Here is a 17105-nt window from a genome sequence, read left to right as displayed (position 1 = left end):
CAGCATCTGCAGTTCCTTCTTACACACAACGTACTGGTAAACCTTCTCTGCACCTCCTGTATCGGGGTGACCAGAACTGCACGCAATACTCTAACCAAAGTCCTACAGAACTGCATCATGACTGCCTGACTCTTCTACTCAGTGTCCCTGGCAAAGAAGGCAACCATGCCTTATCCATTATTCACCATCCCATCAACCTGTGTTGCCACCTACAGTGAGCTATGAACTTGGGCTCCCTCTGTACATCGGTGCTGTTAAGGGTCTTGTCATTAACTGTATACTCCTTATATTCAACCTTACCAAAGTGCAACATCTCACACTTGCTCAGGTTAAACTGCGCCTGCCATTTCTCTGCCCATTTCTGCAGCCCGACCTGCATCCCACTGTATCTTCTGACAGCCTTCCTCACAGTCTGCAACTCCTCCAATCTTGACGTCATCAGCAAACTTACTCACCAACCTTTACATCCACGTCATGAAGTCACAGAGTCTTACAGCGTTGAAACAGGCCTTTCAGCCCAACTTGCCCACTCCAACCAACATGTCCTATCCACACTAGTCCCACACTAGCCTGCATTTGGTCCATATCCCTCTAAACCTGGCCTCATTTTGCTCTGGAATTTTATTTCATTCACATGTTTAACATAGAAACATAGAAACATAGACAATAGGTGCAGGAGTAGGCCATTCGGCCCTTCGAGCCAGCACCGCCATTCAATATGATCATGGCTGATCATCCAACTCAGTATCCTGTACCTGCCTTCTCTCCATACCCCCTGATCCCTTTAGCCACAAGGGCCGCATCTAACTCCCTCTTAAATATAGCCAATGAGCTGGCCTCAACTACCTTCTGTGGCAGAGAATGCCAGAGATTCACCACTCTCTGTGTGAAAAATGTTTTCCTCATCTCGGTCCTAAAGGATTTCCCCTTTATCCTTAACTATAAACTATAATGTTTTGTTCTAATGTTTAATGTTTATGTTTTATTCTCAATTATTTACTGTATATCATGTTGTTACTTGCGAGTGGAGCACCAAGGCAAATTCCTTGTATGTGAACATGCTTGGCCAATACACTCATTCATTCTATCCATGTACCGGTCTAATTGTTTGCGATTATCTAAATGTTGCGATAGTCCCTGCCTCAACTATCTCCTCCGGCAGCTCGTTCCATACACCCACCACCCTATGCAGGTCATTTTTATATATCAGGTGCCAGAGCTTATGTGGGGAAGGCAAGAGTATGGGGTTAAGGGGAGAAGATAGATCAGCCATGATTGAATGGCGGAGTAGACTTGTTGGGCCTAAAAGCCCTGTCCCACGGTACGAGTTCATTCCAAGAGTTTGCCCTGATTCGGAGATTTACGGTAATGGCCGCTCGTCGGTACTCGGGGCTCTAGTGGACATTTATCAACTTGTTGAAAAATCTTCACGATTCTTCCCAAGCTTACCTGCCGTTAGCGAGTCTTCCCGAGTACCTGCCGTTATCACTAAGAGACGTCCCCGAGCTCCGACGTACCCGCTATGTTCATTCTCCGTGCTTACCACGAGTTTGATTTTTATTAAAACTCAGGGAGCTCTTGGAATGAACTCGTACCGTGGGACAGGGGCTAAAATTCTGCTCCTATCACTTCTGATCTTATGGATGATCAGCCATGATCACAGTGAATGGCGATGCTGGCCCAAAGGGCCGAATGGCCTACTCCTGCACCTATTGTCTATTGTCTATTGATCTTACGATCGCAAATAGCAGAGGTCCCAGAACAGATCCTTGTGCAACTCCAGGTGTGGATTGACGGTGTGGTCAGAATTATTAGTATCGGGCTTTCGATGAATCATCTGTAAATGATGCTGCTGATGTTGTATTTACATGGCAGGATTTAGTTGTACAGGTTAATAGGCTTCAAACAGCCCCAGTGGCGAATGTTCCTGTGTTAATATTTAAACAGAGACACGCTGGACTTCTCTTGCTGGCATTAAAGGATAAACAGTTGCAGTCAAGCAGTAGCAGCAGGAGGTGGGACATGCTGCGAGCACATTTGATAATATCCAGAACAAATATCCAGAAAATGGTGGCGCAGTAGAGTTGCTGCCTCACAGCGCCAGAGATGCGGATTCGATCCTGACTACGGGCGCTGTCTGTACGGAGTCCGCACGTTGTCCCCGTGACCTGCGTGGGTTTTCTCCGGGTGCTCCGTCTCCTCCCACACTCCAAAGACATGCAGGTTTGTGGGTTAATTGGCTTGGTGTAAATGTAAAAATCGGCCCCAGGGTAGAATGGCGTTAGTGTGTGGGGATTGTGGGCCGAAGGGCCTGTTTCTGCGCTGTATCTCTAAACTAAACTAAATTTAACTAAACTAAACTGCATATGCTGGTTTACAAAAAAGGACACAAGTGCTGGAGTAACTCAGCGGGCCAGGCAGCATCTCTGGAGGAAAAGGATAGGTGATAGTTTCATGTTGGGACCCTTCTTCAGAAAAATGAATTGCAACTACAATTTAGTTCTAAACTTCAATTTAGTTCTGTCTGTTTTAAATATAGTAAACTGCAGCAAAGTTATTTAGGCATGAGAAATAACTCAGTCTGCATTAAATGCTCATCCACACAAATCATACAGTGTTTACTACACAGCTCATTGGAGACCCTGGGACCATCTTTGATCAGACCTCACTGGCTTTGTCTTGCACTAGATGTTATCCACTTCATCTGTACACTGCGAATGGTTCGATTGTAATCATGCATTGTCTTTCCACTGACTGGTTAGCACGCAACAAAAAGCTTTTCACTGTACCTTGTGACAATAAACTAAACTGAAACGGCACACACATCACGCTGCCTCGGCAAGGCCTGCAGCATAACCAAGGACCAGTCGCACCCCAGCCACTCCCTCTTTTCCCCTCTCCCATCGGGCAAGAGGTACAGAGGCGTGAAAACGCACACCTCCAGATTCAGGGACAGTTTCTTCCCAGCTGTTATCAGGCAACTGAATCATCCTACCACAACCAGAGAGCAGTCCTGAACTACTATCTACCTCATTGGTGACCCTCAGACTATCCTTGATCGGACTTTACTGGCTTTACCTTGCACTAAATGTTATTCCCTTATCATGTATCTGTATGCTGTACCTGGCTCGATTGTCATCATGAATTGGCCATCTGCTGAATGGCTAGCACGCTGCAAATGCTTTTCACTGTACCTCAGTACACATAGGTAAATCTCCCCTACACACACTGCTGTTATTTGATATTACTGTATTCTGCTCCACACCAACTGCTGACACTGGGAATTGATCTACTCGTGATGCCAAGGGGATTCTGGCTGCTGCCGGCATGGTTACAAACTTAATTCAGTGCAAGTGTCCTCATCTTTATTCCATGCTGCAGCTCCACACAAAATACAATCCATCATTCAACGTTCCCACAACATTCCTTCCTGCTGGAACTGGGAGTGAACACAGACCACTACAGCACCGGAACAGGCCCTTCGGCCCCTTCTTCAATCAAGAAGATAGCAAGAATGGGCGGCACGGTGGCGCAGCAGTAGACTTGCTGCCTCACAGCGCCGGAGACCCGGGTTCGATCCTGACTACGGGCGCTGTCTGTACGGAGTTTGTACGTTCTCCCCGTGACCGCGTGGGTTTTCTCTGGGTGCTCCGGTTTCCTCCAACACTCCAAAGACGTACAGGTTTGTAGGTTATAAATGTAAAATTGTCCTTAGAATGTGTAGGATAGTGTTAATGTGCGGGGATCGCTGGTCGGCGTGGACGCAGTGGGCCAAAGGGCCTGTTTCAACAGACAATAGGCAATAGACAATAGGTGTAGGAGGAGGCCATTCTCCCCTTCGAGCCAGCACCGCCGTTCAATGTGATCATGGCTGATCATCCCCAATCAGTACCCCGTTCCTGCCTTCTCCCCATATCCCCTGACTCCACTACCTTTAAGAGCCCTAGCTAGCTCTCTCTTGAAAGCATCCAGAGAACCGGCCTCCACCGCCCTCTGAGGCAGAGAATTCCACAGACTCACCACACTCTGTGAGAAAAAGTGTTTCCTCGTCTCCGTTCTAAATGGCTTACTCCTTATTCTTAAACTGTGGCCCCTGGTTCTGGACTCCCCCAACATCGGGAACATGTTTCCTGCCTCTAGTGTGTCCAAACCCTTAACAATCTTATATGTTTCAATAAGATTCCCTCTCATCCTTCTAAACTCCAGAGAGTGTACAAGCCCAGCTGCTCCATTCTCTCAGCATATGACAGTCCCGCCATCCCGGGAATTCCGCGCTGTGTGTCTAAACTAAACTAAACTCATACAATGAATCTGTGATATCCCAATGAAATTCCACTCACAGAGTCCACGATTTATGGCCGATTCTACAACTAAAGCCCTGATTCAACTAAACCAGGGCTGGTGGTGGTGGTGGGGGCGTAACAGTGGCGGTTAAGAGGTTTTTAGATAGGCACATGGATAGGCAGGGGGGAGGGATATGGAGCATGTGGAGGCACAAGAGACCAGCTGAACTTGCCAACATGTTCGGCACAGACACTGTGGCTGAAGAGCCCGTTCTTGTACAATACTGTTCCATGTTCGAACGATGAGGCATAGACAGGATAGACAGTCACAACCTTTTTGCCCAAGGTGGAAATGTCAAAATAATAGATGGCATGGTTTAATGGTGAGAGGGTCAAAGTATAAAGGAGATGTGCGGGGCAAGTTTTATTTTACACAGAGGGCGGTGGGTGCCTGGAACGCGCTGCCAGGGGTGGTGGTGGAGGCAGATATGATAGTGGTGTTTAAGGGGCTTTTGGATAGGCACATGGATTTGTAGGGAATGGAGGGATATGGATCACAAGCAGGCAGATTAGAGATTGTCTTGGCATCATGGACAGCACAGACATTGTGGGCCGAAGGGCCTGTTCCTGTCCTGCACCGCTCTAATGCTGTAAGGGAGGCCTTGGGTAACATGAAAAATAGATTTTACAGATACAGCACGGAAACAGGCCCTTCGGCCCACCGAGTCCACTCCGACCCCGTACACTAACAATCCTAGGGACAATTTTACCAAAGCCAATTAACCTACAAACCCGCACGTCTTTGGAGTGCGGGAGGAAACCGGAGCACCCGGAGAAAACCAACGCAGTCACGGGGAGAACGTACAAACTCCGTACAGACAGCACCCGTGGTCAGGATCGAACCAAGGTCTCTGGCGCTGTGAGGCAGCAACTCTACCGCTGCGCCACCATGCCGGCCCCTCTAGTAGAGAGGCAGGTACTTCTTAAAAAAATGACGCCAAAAAAATTCTCAGTGCTGCTTGCCTCATCCAACTTGACTGAAGGTACGACTATTTTTATCAGAAGCAAAGATTCAAGATATTAATCTTGCACAGAGATATGGGAAACATCGCTAAAAGAAACCGTCAGAAATTGGATCGCTCAAATGTCGGCTGCCCGTTCCGACATCAATAGAGAGGATGAAAAATGATTAGTGGAGGGTGAAGTGAAAAATCCGGGCTGCAGGGCAATATTTCATAAATATTTTATCAGATTGAATGCAGCAAAAATGAAATCCACCTTGTACATCTAATAAATAGCTACCAAATCAGAGTGAAAATGCCATTATGCAAAACAAATGCGTGGATTAAGAATTCGGATGCAGAATGGATTCAGGATTATAAAGGGCCCGACGGTTTTTTCGGCGACTGTCACTGTCGTAGCAGGTCACCGAAAAAACAGCGACTGGAACTTCCCCCCCCCCCCCAACGACAATGTCTATGACAACCTACGACCTAGTCGACGTCAAGCTACGTCAAGCTACCGACAACAGGCAACCCATTAGGACGTCCACCTACGACCCTGTCGACGACAACTGAAGGCAAATGAAGACAATTCAGTCGCCGGTACGTGTCGCTGGTTGACGTAGGTTGACGTAGGTAGTCGCCAATGGAATTCACCGAAGTCAGCGCCCGGCGATAACCAACGTCACCCTGGCGACAATCTACGTCATCATGGCGACAACCTACGACAGGAGAAGACAAGCTACGTCAAGCCCACAGTCGCAGGAAACATTTCAAAATCCAGCGGCGACCAGAAAAACGTTACGACTCTTTCGGCGACTTGAGGAGACGACTCACGACCGTACAGGCGTCACCCCGCGACCATGTGGCGACAGCCTAGTCGCCTGTAGTCGCCGAAAAAAATCGCGTAAGTGGGACAGGGGCTTAAGAAGGGAAATCAATGATTTTTTTGCACGGTATGTGGAACTGGGTTGGCTGCGGTTTTACTTTTAAAATAATATTAAAAGGTGCCAGAGCTGACCATTGGCGGTGTAGGTTGAAAGAGCTGCAATGTCCGTTACGTTATTGACTCAATTCACGGTGGCGCAGCGGTAGAGTTGTTGCCTCGCAGAGACAGAGACCCGGGTTCGATCCCGACCACGGGTGCTGCTTGCATGGAGTTTGCACGTTCTCCCAGTGACCGCCTGGGTTTTCTCCAGTTTCCTCCCACTCGCAAGAGACGCGCAGGTTTGTACGTTACTTGGCCTTCTGTAAATTGTCCCCTAACGTGCAGGATAGTGCTAGTGTACGGGTGACCGCTGGCCAGCATGGACTCGGTGGGCCGAAGGTCCTGTTTCTGCCGCTGTCTCTCTAAAGTCGAAAGGCGGATACAATAGTGGCATTCAAGAGGATTTTATCTGGGCTCCTGGATATAGAAAAATAGAAACATAGAAAATAGGTGCAGGAGGAGGCCATTCGGCCCTTCGAGCCAGCACCGCCATTCATTGTGATCATGGCTGATCGTCCCCAATCAATAACCCGTGCCTGCCTTCTCCCCATATCCCTTGACTCCACCAGCCCCTAGAGCTCTATCTAACTCTCTCTTAAATCCATCCAGTGATTTGGCCTCCACTGCCCTCTGTGGCAGGGAATTCCATAAATTCACAACTCTCTGGGTGAAAAAGTTTTTTCTCACCTCAGCCTTAAATGACCTCCCCTTTATTCTAAGTCTGTGGCCCCTGGTTCTGGACTCGCCCAACATTGGGAACATTTTTCCTGCATCTAGCTTGTCCAGTCCTTTTATAATTTTATATGTTTCTTTAAGATTCCCCCTCATCCTTCTAAACTCCAGTGAATACAAGCCTAGTCTTTTCAATCTTTCCTCATATGACAGTCCCGCCATCCCAGGGATCAATCTCGTGAACCTACGCTGCACTGCCTCAATCACAAGGACGTCCTTCCTCAAATTAGGAGACCAAAACTGTACACACTACTCCAGATGTGGTCTCACCAGAGCCCTATACAACTGCAGAAGAACCTCATTACTCAGGGATATGCAGGGAATGGAGGGATATGGATTAGGTGCAGGCAGAGGAGATGTGTTTATCATTGGCATCATGTTCGGCACAGGCATTGTGGGCAGAAGGGCCTGTTCCTGTACTATACTGGTCTATGTTCCACGTTCTAAGTCATTTACAACTATAGTCGGTTTTGAAATTATTACTTATTGTCAAAGAAAATGGATATTTGAAGGTATGTAGGGAGGAGAGGTGATGGTAGTTAATGTGTGCTGGGACTGAAAGAACATCTTCCGAATATCACCGAACGAGGATCCATATTTACAATGCAGTGTAGTGATTCCATCACCGAATGACATTCACATAAATGCACCTACAGCACAACACCAAAATAGACAATTATCTAATACAAATGGCACGGTGGTAGAGTTAGGGCCTTCCAGCACCAGAGACCCAGGTTCGATCCTGACTACGGGTGCTGTCTGCACGGAGTATGTACGTTCTCCCCGTGACCCGTATGGGTTCTCTCCGGGTGCTCCGGTTTCCTCCCGCACTCCAATGGCACGGTGGCGCAGCGGTAGAGTTGCTGCCTCAGAGCGCCAGAGACCAGGGTTTGATCCCGACTACCGGTGCTGTCTGTACGGAGTTTGCACGTTCTCCCCGTGACCAGTGTGGGTTTTCTCCGAGATCTCTGGTTTCCTCCCACACTCCAAAGGCGTACAGGTTTGTAGGTTAATTGGCTTGGTGTAAATGTAAAAATTGTCCCTAGTGTGCGTAGGCTAGTGTTAATATGCGGGGATCGCTGGTCGGCGCGGACATGGAGGGCCCAAGCGCCAATGTTTCCGCGCTGCATCTCTAAACTAAACTAAACTTAACTCATGCAGCCTTGTGAATAGACGCAGATCGAGTGAATGAGTGAAGGAATAACAAGTTTGAAATATAAAGATAAGTATGCAATTCTCAATGGTTCAATGTTTATTATAACCGCAGAAGCACAGGGACATTATTTTCTTGCGTACAGTAAAGTATTGCCACACCTAAGCACGAACCCCGATTAGTACAAAATGCTAACTAATATTCCACCAAGACCGCATGCAAGAGTCGCCAGGTTTTTCAAAGTCCATTTTCGTCCGTGTCATCAGTTTTCTGTAGAGTTACTTCTCCACACTCCAAACGTTAAAAGGTTAGTAGATATTAGTAGAAATCCTCTCATGATTTTGTACACCTCTATAAGATCTCCCCCCATCCTCCTGCGCCCCATGTAATAGATACCCAGCCTGCTCAACCTCTCTCTATAGCTCACACCCTCTAGTCCTGGCAACATTAGTAGATAATTACAGCCGTCGGAACAGTAGTTAATCGTTGGTACACAAAATTGCTGGGGAAACTCAGCGGGTGCAGCAGCATCTATGGAGCGAAGGAAATAGGCGACGTTTCGGGCCGAAGCCCTTCTTCAGACTACTCCAGTAGTTAATCGTTTATTGTTGTCTGCGTGCTTGAAACAGCCCAGGCGACTATTTGGGTGCCGGCCACAGACACAGATCTACAATCACATATTACGATCGCTCCACACTCTTAAATCTCTACTCCTCCACCCGCTGTCAATGGCTCGATTGTGACCTGCGTATTGTCTTTCCGCTGACAGGCTAGCACGCCTGTTCGCCTTCACCTTGAACCTCTGTCCTCTGGTCCTCGATTCACCTACTCTGGGCAAGAGACTCTGTGCGTCTACCCGATCTATTCCTCTCATGATTTTGTACACCTCTATAAGATCACCCCTCATCTCCATGCGCTCCATGGAATAGAGTCCCAGCCAACTCGACCTCTCCCTGTGGCTCAGACCCCTCTAGTCCTGGCAACATCCTTGTAAATCTCCTCTGTGCCCTTTCCAGCTTGACAACATCTTTCCTATAACACGGTGCCCAGAACTGAACACAATAGTCTAAAGAAAAGGAAAAGGTGACGTTTTGGGTCGAGACCCTTCTTCAAGGGCTTGACTCGAAACGTCACCCATTCCTTCTCTCCAGAGATGCTGCCTGTCCCGCCGAGTTACTCCAGCTTTTTGTATCTACCTTCGATTGAAACCAGCATCTGCAGTTCCTTCCAATACAACACTCTAAATGCGGCCTCACCAACGTCTTATATAACTGCAACATGACCTCCCAACCTTCTGGCCTTCCAGGATAAAGCAACCTGCGGCGTGATGCTCTTGGCGGCGCGACTCACCCGTTGCAGCGGCCCCTACAGCCTGTCTGTCTTTTTTTTTATTTTTTGTCTAGTTAAATGTAGTGTTTGGTGTTTTTTAACTGGTTTTAAATGTGTATATGTGGGGGGCGGGGGAGGGGGAAACCGTTTAAAATCTCTTCCCTGTCCGGGAGACCCGACCTTTTCCCTGTCGGGTCTCCGTTGTCGTTGGGGCCTAGCACCGTGGAGCAGCCTCCAACCTGAACGACCCGGGGGCTCGGGAGCATGCGGAGCTGCGGACTACTCACCATCGTGGGGCTGGCCGGCCTCGGAACGTGGGGAGCGGTGGTGACTAGCTGCTGCGACTCGACTCTTGGGGCTCGGAGGCTCCAGCAACGCAGCCGCAGGTCCGGTGGACTGTCGGGACATCGGGAGCTCACGGGTCCGGGGGGAGAGAGAGACCGCTTCCCGGAGCTCCCGCAACGCGACTTCTCCAGCCCGTGTCGCGGGGTTTGGAACGACCTGGAGCGGGGCCGTACATCACCCGGCACGGCTTCATGGCCGTGGGACATTCCAGCGCCCGCCGGGGGCTCCAACTTCGAGACTTTTAGACCGGGAGCAGGGCCGTAAATCGCCCTGCACGGCCTAAAATGGCCGTGGGACTTATCATCGCCCGCCTGGGGCTTGGACATCGGGAGAGACATGGAGAACAGGGGAGAGAAAAGACTTTGCCTTCCAACACAATGGATCCACTGTGATGGATGTTTATGTGAACTAAATTGTGTGTACGTCTTTGTTTGTATGGCTGTGGAAACAGAATTTCGTTTGAGCCTCACTGAGGCTCAAATGACAATAAATTGTATTGTATTGTATTGTATTGTATTGTATTGTAACCTGCACAAACACATTAATTGAACATTCATTCCTTCCACAACCAGAATAACAGAGACAGCAGTGTTCACCCCCTACAACATGCACTGTGTTATTTACCTGCAAAATGCCCCTTCCAAACCCTTGGCCTCTCCCCAGAGAGGGACAAGGGCAGCCGCTCATGGGAGCACCACCACCTCCAGGTTCCTCTCTAAGTTGGCCACCAAGTTCTAATGTGTTCATTTCATGGATTTTAATTTTAGTTTAGTTTAGTTTACTGTCACGTGCAGCGAGGTACAGTGAAAAGCTTTTGTATGCTGCGTGCTTAGCAGGCCCTTCGGCCCACGGGGTCCGCGCCGACCAGCGATCCCCGCACATCAACACTATCCTACACCCACTAGGGACAGTTTTTACATTTACCGAGCCAATTAACCTACAAACCTGCATGTCTTTGGAGTGTGGGAGGAAGCAGAAGATCTCGCTGCACCACCGTGACCGTGCTCACCAGACAGCAGCAGGTCGACACATGATTACAATCGAGCCACTTACAGTGTGTAGATACATAGTAAGAGAATAATGCTTAATGCAAGGTAAAGCCAGCATAGTCCGATCAAGTATAGGATGCTATCCAATCAGTGAAAAGACCATACATGTTTATAATCGAGCTGCCATTGTGTACAGATACACAATAAAGGAAATACCGTTTAGTGCAAAAAGTCCAGATTAAAGATAGGCCGTGGGTCTCGAATGAGGTGGATAGTAGTTCAGGACGGCTCTCTGGTTGTGGTAGGATGGTTCAGTTACCTGATAACAGCTGGGAGGAAATTGTCCCTGAATCTGGAGGTGTGCGTTTTCACACTTCTAGTGAGCGGTCCTGAATCCCATCTACCTCAATGGAGATCCTCGGACTATCTGAAATCGGACTTGAGGGAGTGCAGCGTAGGTTCACCAGGTTAATTCCCGGGATGGCGGGACTGCCATATATTGAAAGAATGGAGCGACTGGGCTTGTATATTCTGGAATTTAGAAGGATGAGAGGGGTTCCTATTGAGTATTAAGGGATTGGACAAGCTAGAGGCAGGAGACATATTCCCGTTGTTGGGGGAGTCCAAGTTTAAGAATAAGGGGTAGGCCATTTGGAACGGAGATGAGGAAAAACCTTTTCAACCAGATTTGTGAATCTCTGGAATTCTCTGCCTCAGAAGATAGTGGAGGCCAATTCACTCGATGCTTTCAAGAGAGAGCTAGATAGGGCTCTTAAAGATATCTGAGTCAAGGGATATGGGGAGAAGGCAGGAATGGAGTACTGATTGGGGATGATCAGCCATGATGGCCGATTAGGAAAGGGGGAGATGCAACGAGGCCTGGGTGTCATGGTACACCAGTCATTAAAAGTAGGCATGCAGGTGCAGCAGGCAGTGAAGAAGGCGAATGGTATGTTAGCATTCATAGCAAAAGGATTTGAGTATAGGAGCAGGGAGGTTCTACTGCAGTTGTACAGGGTCTTGGTGAGACCACACCTGGAGTATTGCGTGCAGTTTTGGTCTCCTAATCTGAGGAAATACATTCTTGCCATAGAGGGAGTACAGAGAAGGTTCACCAGACTGATTCCTGGGATGTCAGGACTTTCATATGAAGAAAGACTGGATAGACTCGGCTTGTACTCGCTAGAATTTAGATGATTGAGGGGGGATCTTATAGAAACTTACAAAATTCTTAAGGGGTTGGACAGGCTAGATGCAGGAAGATTGTTCCCGATGTTGGGGAAGTCCAGAACAAGGGGTCACAGTTTAAGGATAAGGGCGAAATCTTTTAGGACCGAGATGAGGAAAACATTTTTCACACAGAGAGTGGTGAATCTCTGGAATTCTCTGCCACAGAAGGTAGTTGAGGCCACAGTTCATTGGCTATATTTAAGAGGGAGTTAGATGTGGCCCTTGTGGCTAAAGGGATCAGGGGGTATGGAGAGAAGGCAGGTACAGGATACTGAGTTGGATGATCAGCCATGATCATATTGAATGGCGGTACAGGCTCGAAGGGCTGAATGGCCTACTCCTGCATCTATTTTCTATGTTTCTATGATCACATTGAATGGCGGTGCTGGCTCGAAGGATCGAATGGCCAACTCCTGCACCTATTGTCTATTGACTTTCTCTTGCACTAAATGTTATTCACATAATTCCATTCATCATGTATCTGTACACAGTGGACGGCTCGATTGTAATCATGCATTGTCTTTCCACTGACAGGATGGCATGAGTCAAAAGCTTTTCACTGTACCTCAGCACACGTGACAATATATTAAAGTAAATATAACTGACTAAACTAAGATGTGACACCCAGTTATCCGGCAATGGACCCTTCCCACCATCCGCACTCCCCTTCACCCCGCCCCCCCCCACTGCCCCGTCCCTCTCCCCAAACCGACACACCCCCATGAAGGTCCATGATCCCCCAACCACTCCCTCTTCTCCCCTCTCCCATCAGGCAAGAGGTACAGAAGTGTGAAAACACACCCCTCCAGATTCAGGGACAGTTTCGTCCCTGCTAGCACACCAATGCCTCTACTTCCTCAGAAGGCTTAGGAAGTTGGACATGTCCCCTACAACTCTCACCAACTTCTACAGATGCACCACAGAAAGCATTTTATCGGGATGCCAACCCAGCTTAGTTTGTGAACGGCTCCATCCAATTGTAGCGAATGTTGGACATTGCAGCCCAGACCGTCACACAAACCAACCTCCCTTCCATTGACTCCATCTACACCTCACGCTGCCCCGGCAAGGCCAGCAGCATCATCAAGGACCAGTCTCACCCTGGCCGCTCCCTCTTCTCCCCTCTCCCATCAGACAAGAGGTACAGAAGTGTGTAAACGCACACCTCCAGATTCAGGGACAGTTTCTTCCCAGCTGTTATCAGGCAACTGAATCATCCTACCACAACCAGAGAGCAGTCCTGAACTACTATCTACCTCATTGGTGACCCTCAGACTATCCTTGATCGGACTTTACTGGTCTTTACCTTGCACTAAACGTTATTCCCTTATCATGTATCTATACATTGTAAATGGCTCGATTGTAATCCTGTATTGTCTTTCCGCTGACTGGTTAGCACGCAACAAAAAGCTTTTCACTGTACCTCGGTACACGTGACAATAAACTAGACTGATGTTTGCAAGTCAAAGCATCTGAATCTTCTCCGCAATGTGCTTGCTTATATAAACTCGTCTCGTCTCACTCTTGGGATTACCAAAATAAATCAAACTGTGAAAAAAAATACAGAAGCTGGGTTGAAATACACATCCAATTTGTGCAGTTCTGAGAGGGGGGCTGTGGGGGGGGAATTCTGCTACACTGTGGTAATTAGTAGCATGGGCAAACCAAACCAGTCAAAGGCAAATGCAAAATGCTGGAGTAACTCAGCGGGTCAGGCAGCATCTCTGGAGAGAAGGAATCGGTGATGCTTCAGGTCTGAAGAAGGATCCGACCCAAACCACCTCCCGTCCCTTCTCTCCAGAGATGCTGCCTGACCCTGCCTGACCCAGCCGCTGAGTGACTCCAGCACTTTATGCGTCCATCTCTGGTATACACCAGCATCCGCAGTTCCTCCCTTCACAATGCACCGACTGGCCCTTCTCCCAAACAACGACAGGTCCAGATTGCCATTGGATGCATCCTCCTAATGAGTGCCGCTAACAAGAGCCTTCGTCTAGTGAGCCGTCAGGTCTGGTCTGACTGCATGCTTGCTGTACCCATCCTAAAGCAGCCAGCATTTCAGCAACAAGATGAGCATGAAATGCACAGTTTGAGTTGCAGCTTTTCATTATTTATCGTTTGGGATCAACTGCAGCAATTTCCAATGCGACTAGTCACTGAAGATGCGGGTCATGTGAAGGCCATCAGTAATATATATGTGTGTCTGTTTGTATATGTATATACAGAGAGACAGAGAGAGAGAGAGACAGAGAAGAGAGAGATACAGAGAGCGAGAGAGACAGAGAGTGAGAGAGACAGAGAGAGACAGAGAGTGAGAGAGACAGAGAGTGAGAGAGACAGAGAGAGGGAGGGTGAGAGAGAATGAGAGAGAGAGAGAGAGAGAGAGAAAGGGAGGGAGAGAGAGACACAGAGAGAGAGAGATAGATAGAGAGACACACACATATAAGCCAGACACAAAATGCTGGAGTAACTCACTGGGACAGGCAGCATCTCTGGACAAAAGGAATGGGCTCTCTTTCTCCCTGTCCCGCTGAGTTACTCCAGCATTTTGTGTCTACCTTCGATTTAAACCAGCATCTGCAGTTCTTTCTTACATATATAGACATACACATATATATATAACTCATTCTCACTGAGTCCACAGCTAATAATGGCCTGTTTCGTTTATCATCATTACTTTTGTGCATATCTTTCATTCATTTGTGTTATATCCCTGTATATCATCGTCTATATCTCTTGTTTCTATTTCCCCCGACTCTCAGTCTGAAGAATGGTCTTGACCCGAAAACATCACCCGTTCCTTCTCTCCAGAGATGCTACATGTCCTGCTGAATTACTCCAGCGCTCTCTCTCTCTCTCTCTGTATATATATATATATATATGTAAAAAGTATTGGGTGATACAGTGTGGAAACAGGCCCTTCGGCCCAACTTGCCCACACCGGCCAACAATGTCCCAGCTACACCAGTCCCACCTGCCTGCGCTTGGTCCATATCCCTCCTAACCTGTCCTATCCATGTACCGGACCAACTGTTTCTTAAACGATGGGGTAGTCCCTGCCTCATCTACCTCCTCTGGCAGCTCGTTCCAAACACCCACCACCCTTTGTGTGAAAAAGTAACCCCTCAGATCCCTATCAATTCTTTCCCCCTTCACCTTGAACCTATGTCCTCTGGTCCTCGATTCCCCTACTCTATATATGAGGGAAAGGGGGATATTAAGGATAAGGGGGAAATCTTTTTGGACCGGGATGAGAAAAACATTTTTCACACAGAGAGTGGTGAATCTCTGGAATTCTCTGCCACAGAAGGTAGTTGAGGCCAGTTCATTGGCTATATTTAAGAGGGAGTTGGATGTGGCCCTTGTGGCTAAAGGGATCAGGGGGTATGGAGAGAAGGCAGGTACAGGATACTGAGTTGGATGATCAGCCATGATCATATTGAATGGCGGTGCAGGCTCGAAGGGCCGAATGGCCTACTCCTGCACCTATTTTCTATGTTTCTATGTTTATATATATATATATATATATATATATATATATATATATATATATATAGTTGAATATATATGTGATATTCTATTTTATATTATGTGTGTGTGTGTGTGTGTTTATTATATATACATATACACACATATACAGCTATACACATATATATTACATATATACAGTAGCAATAGGGAGAGGTTGAGTAGACTGGGTCTCTATTCCATGGAGCGCAGGGGACGCTATATATATATATAGATATAGTTGAATATATATGTGATATGCTATTGTGTGTGTGTGTGTGTGTGTGTGTGTGTGTGTGTGTGTGAGTGTGAGTGTATATATGTGTGTGAGTGTGTGTGTGTGTGTGTGTGTGTGTGTGTGTGTGTGTGTGTGTGTGTGTGTGTGTGTGTGTGTGTGTGTACACACACTGAATATTTTTCTCTCCTTTATCATATTATTTACAGTGTACATCGTTTATACATTATGTTGTACCGCTAGAAGTGAGAATCTTCTCCCTGGGACACAGGACAATGAAACACTCTTGGTCTTTCTCCTCCACCACGGCGCACAGATGCCAAAAGGCCAGCCACGCTTACCTATCTTAGCCAGCGAGGCCAGCATGATCCACAGGGTGATCTCGAAGGGCACCTGGACGTGATGGTATTCGATGGAGAAGATCTTCAGCGCGGTGTCCCCGGCGGCGCCGCTCCCGTTCAGCCCCGGCTCCCAAGCCGGCTGGAGGGCTCTGGTCAGCGGCTGGCCGGAGGCTGCGGGCACCCATCGCCCAGTGGCGTTGCCCAGCGGGCCCAGCACCGTCTCTGCCAGCAGGGAAGTCCCTGATAAAAGTTGCAGCAAGAAGATGCCCAGGCAGAGGCTGCAGCGGCGGGACATGGTGAATGATGAAGGAGGCAGCGTCTGATGAACGAGTCCTATCCCCTGATCCCGCACTCAGCACAAGCCACTCTCGCCCGCTGCATTCAAAGCTGGTTTGTTGCAATCTGCATCCTCTTTCTCTCCCCACACACACACACACACAATCCCTCTTCTTCCTTCTGCTCCAGAGTCCCGAAGATGCTGGCTTATTCCTGAGCTTGCATTCTCTCTCTCTGTCTCTCTCCCTCCCTCTCTCTGTAAGGGGAGGGAGATGGCTTCCTTCCAACGGGCGGTGCTGATACATCGCCTGTCCTCTCACTCCACCCCCCTGCGCCTGGGATTGCTCGTTCATACCGCTCCCTACACCAGACCACACCACCCCCTGGGCCCCCACCCCGGCCACTCCCTCGTCTCCCCTCTCCCATCAGACAGAATATGTACAGAAGAGTGAAAACACACACCTCCAGAATCAGGGACAGTTTCTTCCCAGCTGTTATCAGGCAACTGAACCATCCTACCACAGCCAGAGAGCAGTCCTGAACTACTATCTACCTCATTGGAGACCCTCAGACTATGGAAGTGGCAGCATCCTGTTTTTGTCCTGTTAAGTGTATGTTTTGGTTGTAGTTTATATATTGTTTTTAGCTGTGTATATGTGTGGGGGGGGGGGGCGGGGGGAAACTTTTAAATCTCAT

General features: G+C 48.2%; 1 protein-coding gene across 1 annotated transcript in view; it reads right to left on the bottom strand.

Annotated features, from left to right (window-relative positions):
- Positions 1-16691, bottom strand: part of LOC116979234 (sodium/hydrogen exchanger 2-like) — a 66363-nt gene extending 49672 nt beyond the window's left edge. Inside the window, exon 1 of the mRNA XM_033030817.1 lies at positions 16134-16691. Within this exon, the coding sequence (XP_032886708.1) occupies positions 16134-16428 (295 nt within the window). The 5' untranslated portion in view covers positions 16429-16691. The remainder of the gene's footprint in view (positions 1-16133) is intronic.
- Between the last annotated feature and the right edge of the window lie 414 nt (positions 16692-17105).

This window comes from Amblyraja radiata, chromosome 12, assembly GCF_010909765.2.
Source record: "Amblyraja radiata isolate CabotCenter1 chromosome 12, sAmbRad1.1.pri, whole genome shotgun sequence".
NCBI classification, from domain to species: Eukaryota; Metazoa; Chordata; class Chondrichthyes; order Rajiformes; family Rajidae; genus Amblyraja; species Amblyraja radiata.
The sequence above is the reverse complement of the archived record's forward strand: the minus strand, read 5'-3'. Positions and strand labels throughout refer to the sequence as shown.